We start from the raw sequence: 22,008 nt of genomic DNA on the forward strand, positions 1-22,008 counted from the left end.
GTAACATGAGGCTCCATAAATTACTGGCAAATAAGCATAAACCAGGGCGCCATTTCCATTGTAATAGGCAGGTTTTCATACTCTGAGTGTTTTAGAGATGGGAATTGTATTCCAGAATCAAAATGGTCCAAAACCTGAAGTCACAGTAGATTCACATTTTGCTCTTTACTTGCTAATGTGCAATACATTAAATGTCTGTTCCTTGGATCTAGCAACAAAATGACCTTTTCAGGGCTCATCTTTTTTTTCCAATTTTTGATTTGTTCAAGGGAAATTACAGACGACTGGTATTTGGTTTCCAAAAGGGATACATAAAAACTTGACCTTTTGGAACTGTTATTTTTTGGGATGTGTACACTGTATTTTAAGTATGTCTTAGCTGTTGTTTGCTGGACTATGTCTAGTTTAAATAACCCTTTATTTTATTCAGTATGAAGCTAGGACAAGAAGTATAACTCCTCTCATTTTTTCCCATGGCAGATCTTTGCAGACACCTGAAAGCACTTTTTCTTCAGGCAATTTTAAAAGAAAGTGGTATGGAAACGGGCCTGATATATTAGGAAGTTTCCACACAGTCTGTTTTGCAGTGCAAATAGCATGTTATACTACATCCATCATTGTAATATCCCATTGCCTACCTCAATGCCCTCGTGTCAGGGCACTTTCCACTTAACAGGGTGGGAAATGAGGCACAAGGAAAGCGAGTGACCAGGATTATTTAGGAAGTTCCTGATGGAGAGAATGAATGAATCCAGATTGTCAGACTACTGTCCTAAGTATGGTTATTGCTGCTGCTTGGTTTCCTAAGCTGGCATTTGTCCATCTCTTAAAGTCACTCTATCTGCTCATCTAAAAACCAACCGAGTAGTTTAATGGCTATGATATGCCCTTCCAGTGAAATCAGCTGATTTGGAAATTAAGTCAAATACCTTATTCAACATGGAAATAAGAAATTGCTCTCCTTTCCAGCCATGTAAATAGCTAATTTAATTTGAAGAGATTTGTAACACCAAGAGTTGCAATGAGAAAAGTTACAGAGAAGGCAATCTTTGTCTTGTGCAAATTACAGCAAATAATCAGAGCTTCATTGAAATATCACTATGTATAATTCAGTTTGAGAATGAGAATTTAAGATTTTTGAAGAGAATTAAATTGTGTTTCTAACCAAAATGCCTGTGGTCCACTCAGGTCTGTGTAGTCATTTTTAAACCTGTTTAAGTTACTTCTGTTGATTAGATATGGCAACAAGAAACCTCAGGAATATGTGATGAACAACTGAATTGCACTGTTTATAGAGACTCTCTGGTTTTCCAGGGCTGTCCGTTTACATATATTTTTAATTTTTTTAACCCTCTGAGTTTTTCAAATGCAACGCGATCAGAAATTAGTCGATGCAACTCTCCATAAGGTTTTGACATTTTTTCTCACTGCAAACACTTTTCCTATAGAACTGAGATTTAATGCGTGACATTGTTAACGCTTTTGTTGTAGCCTTTGGTGTTATTCACATCAGCAGTTGACAGCACAAAAACAGGAGAGGAGGAGACCAAGTTGTAACTGCAGACAAGTCAGAGCTGGGTGATGAATAAGCAGAATAGGAATTTCAGATTAGACATTTGGAAAATGGTTGTCACTGGGAGGGTAGCGCAGCACTGGACTGGAGAGCACTTGCCAGAGAGATTGCAGAATTACCATTCTTCACAGTCTTGAATACTCATCTTGACAAAGTCATGAATGTCCTGGTACAATGTTAGTAGTGATCTGATCTAGGAAAAACAACAACAAAAAAGAAAATCTAATAAGTGAAGGAGGAAAACCTAGAAAACCAAGGCGGTTGTTGCTGTTGGTAAAATGATAGGCTGCCTTTCAACTGCCGTATCCTTCCTCATTTCTGAGACAGGGTACTGAGACTGCCTGGCTCTAAACAGCCAAATGGAAAACTTTTTTGGTCTGGCAGTCAGAATCTTCCTAACATTTTCACAAGTGTTTGCCACCTGCTTATCCCTAGCCTAGCTGCCGAGCTGCCCCATCAACGTGGCCACACACACTTGTCTGTGCTGCTTTATGGCACACCCCAACGTGTACCTGGCTTGCCAGTGGGCTAAACTAGCCCGTAAAGATGCCAAACCGTAACAGAAAGATCTTCAAAAGGATTTTTCTGTTCATCCTATTATGGCACTAAAATGGTCTCATTCTTTTCAGTTATCCTAATATCCTAATCAGTCCCTCAAGAGTGTCTGTTACTGTGTAACAAAAAGAAAGTACCCCTGTCCTAGTTCCTAACATCTTATGTATTTTATTAAGTTTTTTTTTTTTCAATTAGGGCTTTTCTAGGACAGTTATACTGGAAGGTGAAGAGAAGAGCACAGAAAAAGCAGTGCTAGTCAGAAGGACAGTATCCTATTCCCCATGAGAAACCGAATCTTAAAAAAAAATGAAAAAGAGTCTTCTAGATAGGAAAAAGAAGCAAAATGGTAACACTTCCTAAAATACAAAAGATTTTAAACATGTCAGCCTGGGATTGCTGAAATGTTGTATTCTGTTAATGTTAAATCATTGTAATATGTATTTTGCATTGAGTGTTTTATTGTACATGAATAAAATATGGGCATTAAAATATTTTGCAAGTAAGTCTAGATGTTGTCGACCAAAATAAAAGAAATAAAATGAAACATTTCTACTCGAATAAGAACTTTGCAACAAATAAATTTGCTCATAGAAGATTATACAAGATGCTATGGAACATTTAAATTCACTCCAAACTGCATTGATCAGAGGAGAAGTATCCCCCAGGAGAATTTTTTTGATCAATGGTAAAATTGAATTGTATACCCAGGCAAATACTTTCTGGTGATATACTTCTAGATGGGGAAGCAGGTCCTATTTCAAAGGTACTTATTTGTCTAGCATGCCAAAACAATGTAATCTATGGGTGAAGATATCTACATGTCCCTGGAGAATCAGCTGAAATGTACATTTCCATGACAAGGGAGTAATTATGCCAAGATGGTTGTTTTTTAAAGAAATGTTTTCAAATGATATGGGTTTTGAGTGAGAAATTGAACTCATTTATAATATCCTAATATCTTACTGTTCTTCACTGATGACAAATATAATTATATACTTTACAAGTAAAACTATTTAATAGGATATAAATTAATACTTTGAAATTGCTGCAAAATAATAGAAATGCCTAAAAATTAATCTTGTCAATACTCTTGCACTTAATGAGACTTAAAATTATGGTAGACCTTGGAATCGGTTGTCTGCTCGGTCAGATAAATGCTCATTGAATTTCTCAGTCCTGTGCTGAGAAAGTAATGTTTTGAATTTCCCATAGTTTTAAGTGAATACTTAGGCATGTACTTAATTCTGAATATTATAAATTGTGTGATAAAATATTCCAATATTGCATGAAGAAGCTGCATGAAGAATACATACTGAAGAAGTACGTATTTTTTTCACATGATTTTTAAATGCAGTAAATTTTTGAGGATATGAGTATATAAGTAACACCAGCATACTTCCGCTTTCCACAATCCCATGTTTATTCTGCCTCAGCTATGATGAAATCTGTGTGGTTTGTTGTTTTTTTTTTAAACTCTTTGACTGCTGAGGAAAAGGTAATGAAGAGTTTTTTCACTCTTCTTCTAATACCCATGTTCAGAGAGTTTCCCTCTTTCTTGGCCTATAGCTGAACGACAGGAATTTCCCCATACTGGTATGGGCTACATGAAAACAGTGTGTGACTGGAGCACAGGGTGGCACACCTGATTGCCGCCTGCCATGCGATAATCTAACCCACAAGGCTTTCTATAGTTGGAACTTTGCCTTTGTCCCAGTCTTGATACATGAACAGTATCAGATAGTGGGAGTTAAGTGACTTTTTCCAGCCACAAAACTGATTTTAAATATCATCTCTTCCTTTATTTCTCCCCATTGTGCCTGATTTTTCCTGTTCTGCACCTTACAGTTAGCTTTAAAATACTGAACAGAAAGAAGCAGTATTTTGAATAGCGCTCGTTTCTTTGATGTGCGAGTGCTCAGCTGCCAAACTCAGCAGCGCTTCATGGGCAGCCGAACATTTTACAGTTTTCATTGTTGTTTACAGAGCTAATTAAGAATCTTCCTAGTACTCTTCTCAAATGACAACGTATCAAAATTGCGGTGACTACCTTGTGAATGACAAGGTTTTACTGAACGTGTGACCAGGAGCGGAGGTGAAGAAAACTGCTAGCCTTAAAAAACAGACGGCAGATCAAATACACATTCCTTTATAGTCTATATTAAGTAAATCTTTTAAACAATTGTGTGCGCATTTGGAGCATAGGTTATTCTGCTCATTTAACTACTTTCCCCAAGCAATTCTATTAATTTAAAACAATGTTTGGTTTCCCATTAAAAAGTAAGCATTTGCCAATAGCTCTGTAGACTTGTACTGTAATGAGTTCCATATGGCAGGACTGCTCTAATAACATTGTTTTCTTTAATGTTTGTTATTTTAGGAAGAAAAGGAGCTAGATATAGTAATTTTAGCATGTAGTAACTCAGTATTTTATGCTTTAAATTTTTGTGGTCTTTGTCAAGTTGTTGGTAAGACCAGAGCATTATAGTAGTTCTTTCTGGCTGTAAAATCTTTGAATATATTGTGTTGATGCAAATCACTGCTGCTGTAAATCAGTATACAGAGATGATCAGTTTCATTTTTAAATGAAGGGTTAAAAACCTAATTTTTAACCATCTAGATATTCAAAATAACCTTCTATTTATTGTGGATGTAAAACATGCAGTTTCACCCAAAGACACATCAGCTGTCCTCTTGGTATGATATACTGTGAGCCCATTTGAGCAGGTGCTTACGGACAAATATACTGCATGTTTATAAAACTCAGGGCTTAGGAGTGTGCTGTGTATGCATTAGGAGACTACTCTACTGTTTTGATGTTAACGTTACCAGTGCTTCTTTAGATTTCTATAGACTATCTTAAAATGCAAGTCAAGGAAAAATGCATGAGAAGTATTACAAAAGGATCTTGTTGCTTTGTAACAGACCTTAAATCAAGAGTGTTTATTACTAAGCTGCTAGCAAATATTTGCTTGCATACCTTTTATTGTTTCAAAGGCTTTTATGAACAGTATGCCACAGTGCTAGTGTCATTTACATGCAAGTTTCTAAAGTTTTAAGCTTTCCAGAGAAATAATAGGGAGAAAAATGATAAGAAACTGGAACTATATCTTTTCTAATACAACATTTTTGCAAGCATTTTGTCTCTTCAAGATGCTGTGACATCCTGTTCAGTTGAAGGAGCACACGACTTTAATTGCATGACTCATTCACTTTAAATATTTAATAATGCTTTTATTAGTTGCACTGAACCAGTGAAGTAAGATCTGTAATATCTAGTGCTGGTCATCATTTTTATTCATCATAGTTTAATAAGCATTATAATTACAGATGGAGGAAGAAATATGAGTTAGCTTTGTGGTTTTGCTTGGGACTTCTGTGCACACTGGTATGATTGGAAGGGATTATACAAGCTCTGTGAGCATAGCTGATCGTATTCAAATACACTGATGTAGGCTTCCCAGTATTGACACATTATTCTCTATATAGAAGTCACTGCAAAAAATTATGAGTCCTGACACTATTAACTCCATCTGGCTTAGTAGCGAAGTGTAAAAATTTGAAGGCCGAGTGGACTTGTTCTTGGCAGGTGTTCTAATGCATGCGTTATCAGTGGAATTAGACTTCCACTATTTTTACCAACCATTTCCCGTATTTGCTTGCAACTTGCACAAATAGCAAAGTTATTTAGTCAGTTAGGGAAGCTTTCATTTGGAGATTTCATCAGAGTTCAAGCTGAAAGACCATTTGTAGACAACATAAGCCCTCTGGGCTCAGTTCTCAAGTAAATATAGATGGTGATAATTTAGTATAACTTTCTGCCTTTAATATTACAAATATTACTATTTGCATGCTATTTGCATTCTTATGTTTTAATGGGAGGTATAGTCGGGCAGACTAATATGTGGTGCATTTTTTAATGTTTTGTTAAAACATCATTTTTTCCCCATCAGCAACTTATGCGGGAGCGACAGCAGATGGCCAGCCGCCCCTTTGCTTCTGTCGATGTAGCACTGGAAGTAGGAGCTGAGCAAACAGACTTTCTACGAGGGCCATTAGAGGTAGGAACAGTGGTGCTGACAAGGGACCGTTGTGATTTGCATATTTATATTGCTAGTCTCATCTGCATCTGCTTCTGAAACCAAGCAGTGTCTGATTACCTGGAGCTGACAAGTCTCAGCTACATATGTTATGCCATTTTCAAGGCGCAGAGTTTTAATAGCATGACATGAGCTGTAACAAAAGCCACTGGAGAATCTATTAGCCTGGGCTGGAGTGACAGCCGGCTCACCTGGCAGTCCTTTCCTGATGGATGTGAGCTGAAGGAACAGCAAGATGCAGGCCTTAAGGAGGGAGCAAACCTCATGCTCGGTCCTTCGAGTACACAGTGCCCCCTAGTTAAGATCTATCTTAATTAACAGAGATTACAGCAAAGAAACAGACAAATAAATAAATAAACCAGCTGCAAGTCGAATTTCAGTGTTGTGTTTTATATGTACAGGTTTAAAGAATACAGAATATACTGCATATTTTCGTTTGTAGATAATGGCTACATTACTGCATTCTTTTATTGTAATTGCAGTACATTGGGAAAGAAATAATAATATGCAAGGCAATGTGATATTGGAATAGTGTAATAATGCATGAAATGGATTCTGGAAGTTTCACCTGAAAATAGAGGGAGAATTACAGTATGTGGATAATAATGAATATCTAATCTAGGTTGGGCTTTTGGTAGATTGTAATCCTCTATTCCTTTACTTTAATTTACAATATTGTGTTTACAGTTATTACTTTATCTTATTTATGGTGCGACCTGGGAATGAGGTGTGATAGCTCTGAAATCTTCCAAGACTGTACTTTTCATTGCTGCCAATTCCTCTTAAATTCAAAGCTTCTCTTACTTTTCTCAATAGCCTCTTTCAATGGAAGATTAAATACACTCTATCAAATCTCTAAGGTTCATGGAGAAGTGAGCAACGTGAAAAACAGATTCATAGCAGTAAGAAAAAGAATCGGCTCTTGAGTACTTACCAAATTGAGGCGCTCTGTCCTGCTACTGTATAGGACGCAATCACAATTATTCTTCCTGACGTAATTTAAATACTTGGAATAGGTAATGCATAAAAATGCCATATCTCTTTGAAGAAGCTCTGTTATTTTCTGACCAAATACAAGAACCCCCACATTCTTCACCAATATCACCATTTGTCTGTCTCCTTTTATCTTGGAACAGAAGACCTCTCCAGCTCCCTAGGCTAAGGACGCATTACACTGTAGTTAAAATTTAAGTTTTTTGAATGTGATTTCATTGTTTCTATGCCGATATCTGGGAAGATTTTCTCTGTTGTCTTTTCAGAGGGAGGCAATGAGTTGGAGCTGAGGGATCCAAACTCTAATTCTGTACATACTGTTTATTTAATTAAAATATAGAATTAAACATCACAAGTTAATTGCCACATTTTCTTCTCTCATATCTTTTATTTAGCACTAAAAGAGGTAGATACTAAAATATTTTAATTATATTCTACAGTTTTTATTAGCTTTTTCTTCCTTGCCTAGCATTTTCTAGTAATTGTTTAGTATTCAGTATCCATAGTGTTTTTTCCTAATTGATACGTAGTTATATACAGAATGAAGTCCATTCAAAGTTTTCTTGGAATTACAATATACTGATCTATATCAAAACAAAGCATTGTGCTAAGGATTAAATGAATGTGATTCAGGCTATTGATTGTCCTTTGATGTGCATTCTGTAAGAAAGAGCTATATTAAGCTTCTATTCCAGGTCTATCCTCAATTTGTGAAAGGACACTAAAAGTTGTAGTTGCCATTCTGTTCTTCAGTCTCAGCTCTCTTTTGGACTGAAGGGGATTGGGATCACACATGTATTTCCAGGATCCAATGCTTAAACAATAGAATAGCATGAAGTATCTGTAACTTCATTTTGTTGTGTTGTTAGAATCTTTAAATTATTTTAATAATTCTGTGATTTCTGATGCCCACTGTGATCTTTTAAAGTTAGAGAAAAATAGGTTAAAATGAGCAATATGCACTAACTCTCTTCAAAATGTTCCACGGACATTGCAAAGATCTTGCACTGATACGCCAGGGGTTCCAATTTTAATGGTGGTGTGTTGCATCCCCTCGCCCTATACTTTTCTTGAGACTTAATAACTCTGGCACTTCCAATGACATTGTCTTGATCCATGGGTCCTTTGGGCAAAGTGTAATGTCACTGAACTGTTCCAAATATTGCTGCAAGTCTCCCATTCAACTGCATAGTAAGACTGCTGTTCGTTTATGTCATCTGGCTCACATGATGGTGGTTTTGTACAGCTGGCGTTCTATATTAGTACTGATGGGCTGATACGTGTCAATATTCATATGACTATCTACATGGTAATTCCAGTATGCCATTTGGTTAGCTTTTGTTTTATTACTTGCATTTATTTGTAAATATCCAGAGCAACTGCTTTGCTGTAGAGTTTTAGGTTGCAGTAGTAAGGCATTTTTTGTCCAGCGTTTGGAAAGCATATCTAAAAAAATTAGGGTATGGATACTGTACTTAAAATGATCGACTAGTTTAGATACTTACATTACACATGCACAAACTTCTTTACAGTTGGGGTGACAGAGCAGTGGCACAGGCTGCCCAGGGAGGTTGTGGAGTCCCCTTCTCTGGAGATTTTCAAAACCCGCCTGGATGCAGTCCTGAGTAATGTGCTCTGGGCAATCCTGCTTTAGCAGGGGAGTTGGACTAGATGATCTCTAGAGGTCCCTTCCAACTCTGAAGATTCTGTGATTCTGTGAATACAACTGATAATATTTGGGTCTATTTTCAGTTAGCAGCAATTTGCAACAGATTAAAATAAAATCCCCAAAACACTACAGAAGAGAGTTGAACCTCTGTTATTTTGGGCTCTCTTTCTGCTTTGGAGTCTTTACCAGCCAGTCTATCTTTCTTACTGTTTTGCCAACGAAATGACAATATCTCGATATTAACTCCTTCAAAATACTTTGATCTGCATCATATTCCTCCTGTTTCCTGCTGTCTGAGTGGGTTTTCAGGCACTGGCAATAGCCTTTGCTCTTCCCAATTTAAACCATGTTAATCATCAATCTTTACCTCTTCAGGCTGCCTTTCTGTGTAACTGATTCACAACATGACATTAACAAGTCTCATCCTGTCATCCATTCTGTCATGTTGGCCTTATATCAACTATTAAATATCGTATTGTCAGCTTAAACTTAACACAGAAGAAATCAAACTTAGTTTTTCCCTTGCCCTCCTTGCTTCTTGATATCACATCAGCCACTATCTTGCTAATGATATTGGTAACATGGTAGTGTCCTAATTTTAAATCTATGAAGTAATATCTACTCCTGTTGTGGCATGATATTCATGATACTAATCTTGTGCGCAGTTATCCTATTTAACCCATGCCAGCCCTAATCTACATCTTCGTCTGCTGCCATTACAATTGCCATTTCCCTAAGTAGAAGCGACGAAATCTGCATGAGCTCTTACAAGGGAAGGTGAGACTGGAGGAAGGCCAACCCTCACTCTTCCTCCTCCCTCTTGGGGAGAATAAGAGCAGCCTGAAGTTACTCCGGTGGAGGAGAGGAAGGGAGAACTGGAAGGCAGTGAACCTCTGGATACCAAGAGGGGAACAGTCAAGGGGGGGGGGGGCTACAACAAAGTGACCGGTGTCCCAGGGGCAGGGAAAAGAAGAGAAAGAATTCCTAAGGTCCCCCCGCCAGCAGTTTCACATAGCACGGGCTGTTAAGGAGCAGAGTAAGAAAACACCAGAAGCACATTGTCCAGAGAGTTTGAGACCATTGTGATATTTTGTGATACCACCATAATTTTTTCAATACTAGAATCATAAAAAATTAAAGTAGCATCATAGATCAATAGATACAACACTTCTAGACACTCAATGGCCTCAGTGTTAAAACATTTTTTATTCTTTTCATTTCTTTTTTCTAGACATCTAAGCCATTTCCAGACCTGGTTGCTTTTTGCTCCTTAGTATGTCCCAAAAGCTAAATCATTTAGGCTATCTTTATATTCTAAGATTCCTTTAGGCAACATTTTTTCCCCAAAATATAAATCACTCTTCAAAATTCACTTCCACTGTGCTGCGGACAATCATTAATCTGTATGTTAAGTGAAAAGTAATAAAAGTGTTTCTTCTGTCCTGCTTTGCCTAACTTCTTATTCAGAGCCCATGATTTTTATTTTGGAAACAGGGACAGATTCTTTCTTTAGGCCTGTAATATAAGGTGGGCACTACCGTAAACTCTAACGTGTGGTCATGCGAAGTCTCTGGACAGCAGCATCTACTGTGCTGCATCTGCTGGATTAAAGACAGATGTGTTATTGCCTGCATAAGAATCAAGTACAGATTTGCTCCATGATCATCCATTTGATATCTTTACAGTATTACCTGAATATCTTTTTTTTTCTTCAAATCCATGTTCATTAATAATTATTTCTGCAGAAAAACATGCAGTAAATCTTTCAGTCATTTTTCCATCAAGTTACTGTATTTCCTGTAGAATTGTCACAGATGTTAGATTGTTCTCTACTTCTGACAAGGTAAGATGATCTCAAGAATTTCAAATTTCAAATAAGATCTAGCTTTGTTCCTCTAGCAAGCAGTAAGTAATATTTACGGCACATTAAATAAGTTTTGAATTTCAGGCACTCCTGATAACTAGGAAGCAAAGATCGGCCACTGTTTCTCATTTATCTGAGTCTAAGAATTGTAAGGTATGCACCGACACCGGTAGCTATCATTATACCAAGAATGGCTCTTGGAAATCAGAGTGACTTATTAAAACACATTGAAATCCTGTATCAGAGGTCTGTGAAGTTTAGGTAATTGAAGTTATACTAATAAGCTGTGCTGCTGGTGTCTCCTGCCAAGAAGATGTCAGGACCTTTTAGCTTGCTTTACAAATAAATCCAGTTAAGTTGGGTTCGTCTTCTTGTTTAATTTGAATAATACAGTAAGTAATTTTTGAAACTGCAACCTAAGAATGCTCCATTATTTTGTACAAAATGAAACCACTGTATGCTTCATCAGCATTACTCCTGCATTATTTTGATGACATAATGTCTAATATTATGGAACAGACTCTTCCCAACTCTTTGTTACAGGTCATCAGATTGCCCCTTGATATTCTCAGTTCCTAATTTTAGTCTCAGCGTCAGACGATAACTTCATTCACATTGTAATAAAATAACAATTTATTTCAGATAATGATGAAATTGTCCCTAGAATGGTCATCCTGTTTCCAGTTACCATAAAGTCAATGTATATTTGGCAACAGCAGCTATCAAAGACCATTATAGTTGCACTTCTTGCTTACTTAAAAGTCACACTATATAATTTACAAAGTTGCAGGTGTTGCTCATGCAAGCTTATAGGGGAGCTAACTCTGGGAACTTTAAAGAAAGTATTAATATATTTTATTAATTATTTATTATAAACTTTGTTTAAAATATGATCAAATCTGATTATTCTTTATTGTTGCAGTGGGATAACTAGGCATTATCCCACACAATTTTGTGGGAAAACTAGACATTCTCCTGGATGTGGAAGGATAGTTTCACTGGCTAATCCATGTTTCTATCTCTGTCATGGTTAGTGCTGAGGAAGGTGTAATGCCAAGCATAGGACACAGCCTCTGAGCCAGTTCAGCCACAGTTACATAGAACAAGCTGCAGGTTGTTCTGAAGGATTCCAGGGACTGCAAAAGCTGTAGCTGGACTCAAGGGAGCAGAGTCATAGTTTAAAGACACCTACCCCATTCGTTCTTTTCAATGTCATTCAGAAATTAAGGTTGTGTTATTTTTTTGTAACCTGCCCCTTAGAAGGCTTTGGATGTGCATGTGAGGAGCTGGTGTTTTAGAACTCTCATCTCTGAGTTTAATTGTCATTTTCCTAATGAATATTTTTCTCTCCTAGCAAAGTTGGTATTTTTTTACCGCTTGCTAATTGCAAGTTTGGATTATCTGTACTGTCCGTTTGTCTGTAAGCCAAGCTCTCCTTGGCACTGAAAAGGGCTTCACTAAGTACTGTGTCTGGTCTGTGGCACTGCAGCTCAAGGAGGACCAGAGGAGAGAGAATCTAGATGAGAACAATGTGAGCAATCAGAGACTTAGAAAATATAACTACAAGGAAAAGTCAAGGAAATTGGAGTAGACTATTGAAAGGAAAGGAGTCAAAATAATAACCTTCAAATATGCAAAAGGTTAGTAGCAATCAGGAGGGCAACAGTCTTTTCTTTGCACGCACTGTAGGCAGCGAAGGTGTAATGGACTTAAATTGTAGTAGAGGACGTTTAGGCTGGATATCAGGAAAAACTTCTCATAATAAAGCTGAATCATTGGAAGCAATTGCCTGGGAGGTGATGGAATTTCTTTTATTGGAAGGTTTTTAGAACCGCTTAGCCAAACATTTCTCAGGTACCCATAGCTCCATTAGCTTCTCTCCTTTCGGCTGTCTTTATTATTATTCTGATTGCCACCTAGCTCTTCCTTTTGATACTCTCTGAAAATTTTCCATTTCTGTTGTTTGAACACCTTAATTACCTTCATTACACTATTAGTTTTCTGTTACTGAGTATTTCTGACCCTTTTCTTCACTTTTGCTGTTATTTTCATTGATTTATGTCCTCAGTTTTCTTGCAAGATCGAACTGTTAAGTCATCTCTGACCCTCTGTCTCTCCCTGACTGTAGGTCTACTTAATATGATGTCCAATCCATTCTGGAATAGCTTCAATATTCTCCTTTAAGCCTGTATTCATGATGCAATTATTTTTATCCTAACTGGTGCATTACCATTTTTATAGTCTTTCAAAATCCATGCTTCCTACACTACTAGATGTCAGAGAAATGTAGTCAGAGGATACTCCTGACACTGAAGAGAAGAATCTATATTGGACCACATTTTCTGTTTTTCTGTATTACTCAAAGATCATGCTAAATTTGCTGTCCACTGCCTCAAGAACTCCATTATCTTGTGCTACACTTTGACCTTGATGGCTCACTGCATTCTTCTCTGCCCACTCCTTCAGTCCTGTTCATCTGGAAGACTTTCTCCTAAACTGTGGAGTCACTTTATTATAAATCCTACCTTCAAATCTATTTTTTTCTTCTTTGCAAATGATTGATTCACCTTGGGTATCCTTTTGTGATACCATGTGTGATGCATGTTACATCATACGCAAAATTCAGATTTGGTAGTTCATCCTTTAGAGAAAAGCATTTACCTGAAAGCAGAATTCTTTGGTACCTGCAATAACTCCTTCCTCACGTAATGAACTGTTTTTCATGAAGTAAGAATTTTAGATTTCACACTATTTAATTCCTCGTTCAGTGGTCATATAAAACAGTGTAGCTCTGCCCAATTAAATATCTTTACATTTGCGTAATATTTTTGTTGCTTCTCTTTAAATTTATGTCTAGCAATGTGTGAATGTTCTGAGCCTGTGATTCAGAACAAATACTTAGTCTAGTTGCTCGTGCATACTGGACACAGCTATGATTTTTTTTCTGTGTGTTGTGTATACTAACTCTGCTCAATGCAAAGTGTATAGATGTTCAATACCTTGCACAAAATCAAGTTAATATTTTAAGATTTCTAAGTAATAGTTTTCTCTTTCAGTATATGAGAAATCTAAAAATAGCCTGAGAAATACTGCCTGGGAGAAGCGATATCTTTTTTTCAAAAAGTCCAAATTTTTTTGTGTGTGTTTATTGCTAAAATGTGTACTAACACCTCAAAACTTGTTGCTGTTTGGACAGAGTCCTTAATTTAAAGAAAGTTTTCAAAAATTCTGTATTGGTTCTGGAATGTATCCAGGGTCTAAATTTACAGAAAACGCATTTTTAATCCCTACATTCTGTTGTTTGCTTGCATATTTCTGTTCAGTTAATTTACCCTCATGGGTAAACAGACATTGTAAGAATGCCTTAAACATGATATATAGGAGATTTTTCTACATGCAGGTTGATGTCCTAATATTTTATACTAAAAAGAGAGTAAAGCCTCTGCTTATTAGCTTATGAGTTGTAGTATCTGTGAATTCACAATTAGTTCTGAAAACCTGATTTTGTTCATTTTTTTTTAACAAAAATGTTTCTTTCCACTTCACAACATTTATTTGGCACATGTTCTGCATAATCAAACGACTATAGAAATTGTTTGGATAGAAATATATGATTTGTCTTGAACAAAATTGCCAACAAATTTCATGCTCAATTGGAACAATTAGCAGGAATTTTGGCTGACTAGATAAATGTAGGTGTTTCAGCGGTATTGGCATGCTGTGAATAGAAATTATTATTATCGTATTGCACATAGTTGCAAATTGAAAGTATCAAAATAAATATTCTGATTGTTTTCAGGCAGAAGTGTTTAGATGTGTCTGTAAATGTTATGAATAATGACACTGTACATGTCCTATGTTCATTAAAATTAATGGATACAATCTTTCCGACGTCTTATTTCATAAAGTAGATAGATACAAAATTCAGTGAATGCAAAACAAAATATATACGTACCTCTAATATTGTCTTTGAACAAGGCTTGCTTATGGGAATCTTGCTTTTGGATAGTAAATCCATGACAATGAGATTTTTCCAGAATTGTTTAAACTGAACATACCAAAGCATGGAAATAATTATGTTGTTGGGATAACTAAAAAGCACATAGATTGAAATTTTTCTCGGTTTGATTGACTGGGCCTTTCTGTACACCCGATTTGCACATGCCATTCTCTGACAGGCTGCTATTTCTAGTTATATATATTTTCTTGGTATTTCTTTTGGGTTTAGATCAAAAGTTATTTCTCATCTTTAAAGTAGGACATTTCTCTCTTTAAAAGGAAAGGAGAAGAAGAAGAAATACATACAGGAACTATAGTCTTTCATCAGCTTTTTCTCATGTTTCCAGGTGGAACTGGCTGCTGTAGAGTGTTGTTTGATATTTGGCAAATTGTAGTCCTTAGCTTTACTTCAGAGACTTTACCTGCATGCCATTTCCTAGGTCTGTACTTGAGTTCCAGTTCTTCCTGCCAACAATAATATATATTGAAACTGCAGCAGACAGGAGACAAAAGTGCAGTGCCTTTGCTTTTCTTCACAGAACTTGACAACCTGCATGTATTGTTGGATAATGTAATAGGTTATGCCAGTTTTCACTGAAGTTTTATCTTTCTATAACTTCTATCAAACTAAATTTGAGTCTGAAGTGAATGTGAATTCATTGCATAGAAGGCAATGCACCTGCCCTGGGCAGCAGATGCCTAAACCTCACCTAAGCTTCCGAGAGCCATCCGATTTGCTTGCTTTCCAAGACTTTTCAACCCAGCAGGTGATTTTCTACTTGGTCTACAGACTCTGCTTTCAGAGAGTTATTAGCTAAGTTTTGCCTGAGTCCACAGGAAAGACTGAAATATTATGTCTGCTCAGGACTACAACTAAACTAAGAAGATGGCAACCTTGCATGATAATATAGTGAGTACAGCATTTGTCCACGAGGTAGGAAAGCACTGAACATGAAGAGGACTATACCTACATAGCCCCAGGCATCCTGTGGGAGTACACTCATATTTTTACAGCTTCAAGAGTGGATTAATCAGGTGGCAAAAGAACAGATTAGAGGGAATCTGATGCTCGGGTGAGCTGGACGCTCCTCTGGAAGGGGGCAGATGTAAGACGTTCCCTGTGGTCAGGATCCAGAGCTACAGGGTATGCTCTTTCCACCTCGGTGTCTCACTTTGGTTCTGCCTGCTGCGCTTTGGGCATCATGGCTCTTGAATTTCTGATTGCATGGTGGCTCAATTGCAAGAAAAAAGATGGAGCGTGTTCCTGTTTAGGTAGACCATGAGCCTTCTGGACTGCGTAGAGCCTGAAGCTCAGCTCTCTCCTTACCTGGATCAGGATCACTGTTCTGACATCTGCTCTACCATACAAAAGGCAAATGTGGGTACTGCTGTCATCATGCCCATCATCAGAGCTGGGGGAATTGAATCTAAGCATGCTGCGTAGCATTCCTCCTTGTTCCCTGTGTTCTCGGTGGAAGAGGAGGCAGCCTATCATTCCTTTTGCGTATTGTGAGAAGCAGTTTCCTTTTTTCACACTGATTGTTCAGAAAGGTGTGGTAGTAATTACAGGCAGACTAGATCACTTCTTTGTTGCGAGGAACCCAAAATTTGAAAGAATCTGTGAGGAGGCTGGGTATGTAAGTTATAAGGAATGGATTCCATTCACTGGCTTTAGCAAAGCAGAAGTAGAAACACTGCATAAGGTGTTAGTTTCAGTAATAGTCAACAATGTTTTTATTATAGAAAATGCCATAACACTAGAATTTGAAAAATGAGTGGGCTCAATCAGGATGCAGGGCCCAATGGTATGATTCTTTAATGGTCCTGAAGGACCCTTCCTCTTGTAGAATTTCTTTTGGAAATCAAAAGATTATGAGTGGTGTACTGCAGTAAAGTAGAAGCTGCAGTAAAGCAGAAGTTACAAAGGCAGTCAGACTGCAGGGAAATTGGGAACATCAGTAAGTTTGTTCTCCGGGCCATCTCTACAAGAGGAACTCCTTTAAAAAGGAAGCAGTATTTGTGATAGGTGATTGCTCCCAGTTATAAATATACTGTACTTTACAAATCTATTAGAGCTTCCTATAACAAAGACTGTAAAACATTATTGTTCATTAGTGTGAAGCAGTAAAGTTTTTAACAGATATGTATGAAATAAAATTTTCCTTTTTTCATCTTTGGTATATATTCACGTTATTGGAATTTTATTCAGAGTAGAATTTTGCTTTTCCCAGTGCTTTTCCTTATACTATGTCCTTGACAAAATGACCTTTTTCTTATCTTTATTATCCAGATTTCAGTAAGAAACTGGGAAGTTTAAAAAGACACTTGCTGTCAGCTTCTTGTCTCAACTGTTTAGGCCTTTGAAAAAGATGTATAAATATTGAATCAGCTGGAGTTAATAAATAAAGTTATTCTGTTCTACAAACAACTTAATGGTTATTAAAGGAAAAGCCACTGGGCTTTTGGAAAAGTAGACAAGGAGTTTATTTTATATTGAAAAATTTTTCAAATTGTAGGCATCAGAAGAAATCAAATGTACCCTTCTGAACACACTTAAATATCAGTTTATGTACAGAAAAGGAAAGCGTTATCCAGTGACTCACAAATATAATTTGTGTTTTGCAACACAAAACACACAAGCATAGGACACTCTTTAAGATCGCCGGTAAATAGACCAAGAGGCGGTGATGGGACTGGCAATGAGATCCAGTTAGATCATTTTCCTCTGGGAATATGCAGGCTGTAAAGTACATATTTCATGTTTTTGCATGAAGAATATTTTAAAATCATATTAAAAGAAAGAAAATATATTACCATTTTGTTATAAACAGAGCCAGCCAAACATCATAAATTGAATATGCATTAAAAAATCTCCAAAACTTGTTGTCATGTACTCCTGTGTAGCTTCTGGGCTTAATCATGAATGTTATTTGAGTTACATTCTCCCATCACTCACTTGCTGAACTCAAGAAAGGTAGAGTTGCACCAGGTCCAAATCCAGCACAACATATATCTACTTGAGCACCGTTAAAACTTGACTAGTGAAACACTACAACTACTCTAATGGATTTATGGTTAAATGCAGAGTAATTGCAGAAATGTATTTTTTAAAAATTGAAAAAAAAAACCACCCTTATTTTTCTCACTTCCCAGTATAATAAGTGCTAGAAGTAGTACTACAATCTAAATATTTAATTTTCTTTTTCTCCAAAATAGTTACATCATCTGTTTCTGTTCTAGTAGGAAAATTCTGCAGACAATATCCATTGAAGTGAGGGCAAAGCACAGTGTGATTAGGATCTAGCAATATTTTATAACCAGTTTACCACTACTTTGCAAAATAAATAGCTAAAGAAAATTTTAAATAAGCTTGTCTAACCCAGATGTCTGTCTTATTAGTGACTTTGTTTTACTTTCAATTATATGAAGATGTAACAGCTTAAGGTGAAAAGCAAGTAAGAGGAGTACTGGAAGGGACACACAAACAATAGGACACTGAAGGAAAGCAAGATACAAGAAGATGTGTTGACGCTTTGGGAGCAACAGTGATACATCCATAAAATGCACAAAATACACAATGATAAAATGGCACAAACCTCCTTCTGTATCTCCCCTAATGTGACCTCTTTGCTGAGTAATATGTTGATAAAATTTGCATGCAAGCCAAACCATATTTCCCAAAGCCTAGACATAGTGCTGCAATTTGCATATGTGCTGCATATAACCATTGATATTTGCAGCAGGAAATGGCATAATCCCAATGCATTTAGTGTGGGAGTGCGTGATGCCATGTTTTGTTTTGTTTGATCAATATATTTTGTCTTGCATTTATGTGAGAGAGGACAAGTCAGAGAAACTTGTTTAGGATTTGGGGTAAATGATAGGGAAGATTGTGAAAGTTGCAGACCAAGTAATATTTTAGTAACATTATTGACCTAATCCTAAGGAACTTACATCTCCTGTGATACCTGGAATTGGTTTTGTTCCAAAAAGTTCCATTGTGCAAGATGTGGAAAAAAAAAAAAAGGTTTGATCACATACCTTTAGGCGGTGTTTTAGATGTGCCGTCTTAGCCACTCAGTGTCTTGAGGATAAGGTCTGAAACCTTGAATTTATATTCTTTAAAAAGCCAGTACAGAAAGCAAAGCGTAGATCTGATGTTTTTACAGTAACCTCTGTAATAGCCTTTGCTACTGAGGTATACTCTATTACCCTGTTTCAGATAGTTTTTCAAAGGGCTTAAAATGTCCAAGTATATCATAGAACTGTAGTCACCCTTAGAGGTGAAAATGGTACAATCAGCTCATTATCTTCCAGAATGTGGGGCAACAACTTTAAATCAACTGGGAAGAACAGAAAGCATTATTTAGAAATGCTGCTTAATGAGAGCTGGGACTGAATTAGAAATTCAAAGGCTCTTCTATAGAATGGGTTATATTGATCATTGTTTGGTATATCTTCTCTGTAATTGTAGGGTCTTACGAATGCTTTCCCCTGCTCACCTCTGCCTTGCCCATTTTAACTTTAGCTAGCTCGTCTTCATCAGCATGCAGATCTTCTCCAAGCATCATTCTGTTTCAGCATTGTGGTCACTAAGATAGTAAAATGGCGAGCACTTCTGGCAGATGAATGCAGCCATTTGTTAGCTGAGTATTTACAGTGCTAGACACCTCGCCTTCTCATCGGCTGTTTTGGAGACTTTACTGCAATAGGGCCGAGGAACTGATCCTCGTTAGGATAGTTCATGTTAAGCTGAAATTCAATATTTTTACTTACTGAATTAGGCAGTTAATCTAATCTGTAGAAACAGCATTCATCATGCACAATGGAATCATAGAATGATTTAGGTTGGAAGGAACCTCTTGTAGTTGTCTGTCAGTCAAAGACACTGTGGATGAGCCAAACCCCTGAGCAAAGTCAGACCAACTTTGACCAGGTTGCTTAGGTCCCTGTCCGATGGGGGTTTGAATATTTCGAAGAATGATGGTTCCACAGACTCACTAGCCCCTGTTCAAATGTTTGACTGCCCTCATTGTGAAAACCCTTTTCTTAATTTCTCATCAGAGTCTACCTTCTTGCAACTTCTTTCTGCTGCTTATTGTCATACCCCTGTGAGAAAAGCATGGCATAGTTGGAGACGGCAATGAGATCCCACCTTAGCCTTCTCCTCTTAAGACTGAACAAATTCTGTACTGTTAGGCTTTCCTTGTAACTCCTGGGCCACCTATACCTCACCGTTTTGTTTGCAAAGATACCATAGAAAATTGTTTGAGAGTCTTCCTAATGTCGAGGTTAATGCCATCCACTGCTGTCTTCTACTGAGTCAGTCTTACCATCACTGAAAGTAACCAGGTTGGTGTGGCAAACTTTGTCTTTCATAAATCCATGCTGGCTGCTCCTAATGAAATTCTTGTCCTTCATGTGCCAGGACAGAGCTTTTAGGGGGATTTCCTTCATAGTCTTCCCAGGGAAGCAGGTTAGCATGACCAGTCTGAATTTCCCCAGATTTTCCTTCTTATGTTGGAGGCTCCAGAGTTGGAGGCAGTACTGCAGGAGGGGTCTCAGCAGAGTGGAGTAGAGGGGCAGAATCACCTCCCTTGACCTGCTGACTGTGCTTCTTTTGATGCAGCCCAGGATGTGATTGGCCTTCTGGGCTGTGAGCACACTGTCTGGGTGTATTCTTTACTAACTTAACCACTTGAAAATCATCAGCAAAAACAAGGTCTGCATTGCTCAGAATTGTGTGACTTTTTTGTGTACGCATGGAATAAAGTTGGATATTAAGTTCCTGCATAAACTAGAGCAGCTTTAACATTAATATAATCAAAGAACTGCTGTAGAAGCACTTCCCTCTGTAGCAGCATGTAAGAGTGGTCAATGTCTGCTTTTCTGCTGATATTTCTTGGTGAGACATATTTTTTGAATTTTTCTTCTTATGCCACCCCGTAAATTCCAGAATTTTTTCCCAACTTTTACATTTTTGGTAGTTACAATGTGTACCTTTGTATACTATGTGCAATGTTTTTTAAAGATTGAGTTTAAATATTGGCAGTACACATGCAGTTAGAAAATGCAGTTAGGAGTTTGTGGCCTGTGTATGATGAGATGAATTCATTTTTTTGCGGGTTTTTTTAGAGGGTTAGTGGTAAACTAGGCACAGTCCACAGAGTAACAAACCAGAAAGGGTTAATGGAGGTCCCACTCACAGGCTTTCACCTATCCTCAGCTTTGACCAATTAGAAACAGCAGCTGTAAAAGCCTAGCTCCAAATAAATAGCAAATTTGCAGGTTCTTCTGAAAAGGTGGTAGAGCTGTGCTGAGAGATGTTGGAAGAGCTTTGTGTGAAGAGCAACGGTTGACCACAGGAAGCAGCCTGGGAACTTGGTGAGCTGTGGAAAGAAAAGTCTTTTTTCTTTCTTGTTTAATGCAGGGTGCCTTGGCTGGAATTTGGTTAAGGTGAACTGTACTAAAGCTGTTTTCTATGCTGTATAGATTGGCAATGCTATTTTAGTTCTTCAAAGAAGAAACAGAAGAAAAAAATAGGTTTCAAGTACCTATTACTAAGAGTAAATGAGAAAGATGTTTTTCTCTCTATGTCTGATTTTGTTTGCTTGGTTTTTCTTCTTTTTCTTGGTAACATGTCAATCATAGTTTTCTTACTTGTGTGTGACAGCTGCACTTTAAGAGATCCCACTATTAAAAATCTTCTCTCTTTAGTACATGTTAGTACTTTTTTGCCAGTGTCCCCTTTGAAGCCTATTAGGTAGTCCAGGCAGATGTAACTTTTCTCCCTAGTATGTATTTTATTTTTTTACACCTTCACAAAATAGGCTGGCCACTCTTCTTAATCATAATAAAGTTTCCCTTAAATAGCCAGTACCTCATTTTTGGAATAGGTGTGTTCATCTGACTAATTAAAAAATCCCTGCCACTTCATAAAGGTGTCATCTTTCAGTGATTTATTGACTCACTTCAGTGCTTATGTGCCTAGACTATGTATTTTAGGTTAACAGGTATGTTAACAAATGTAACTGACACATACAAACATCTGAATGGCATAAACTGTATCTTATTACTGGCTCTGGTTGTCAACCAGAGATAACAGAATTGTGTACTTTCCGGTAAAGTAGAGTGAGTCATTCCAAATACCTTTTTCCTAAGCATGTTAGGTCACTGAGGTATATGAGCAAAAGAGTCAGTGTGTTAAAAGGATGCTCTAATTGCTTTCACAATGGAGGTGGTCATGGACTCTGAGCCC

General features: G+C 37.2%; 1 protein-coding gene across 1 annotated transcript in view; it reads left to right on the plus strand.

The window, feature by feature from the left end:
* ATRNL1 (attractin-like 1) overlaps window positions 1-22,008 on the plus strand; it is a 580,396-nt gene that overhangs the window by 447,178 nt on the left and 111,210 nt on the right. The window contains exon 29 of the mRNA XM_009881641.1: window positions 6,079-6,186. Coding sequence (XP_009879943.1) covers window positions 6,079-6,186 — 108 coding nt within the window. The remainder of the gene's footprint in view (window positions 1-6,078; window positions 6,187-22,008) is intronic.

The sequence above is a fragment of the Charadrius vociferus genome, unplaced genomic scaffold (genome assembly GCF_000708025.1).
Source record: "Charadrius vociferus isolate BGI_N301 unplaced genomic scaffold, ASM70802v2 scaffold282, whole genome shotgun sequence".
NCBI lineage: Eukaryota > Metazoa > Chordata > Aves > Charadriiformes > Charadriidae > Charadrius > Charadrius vociferus.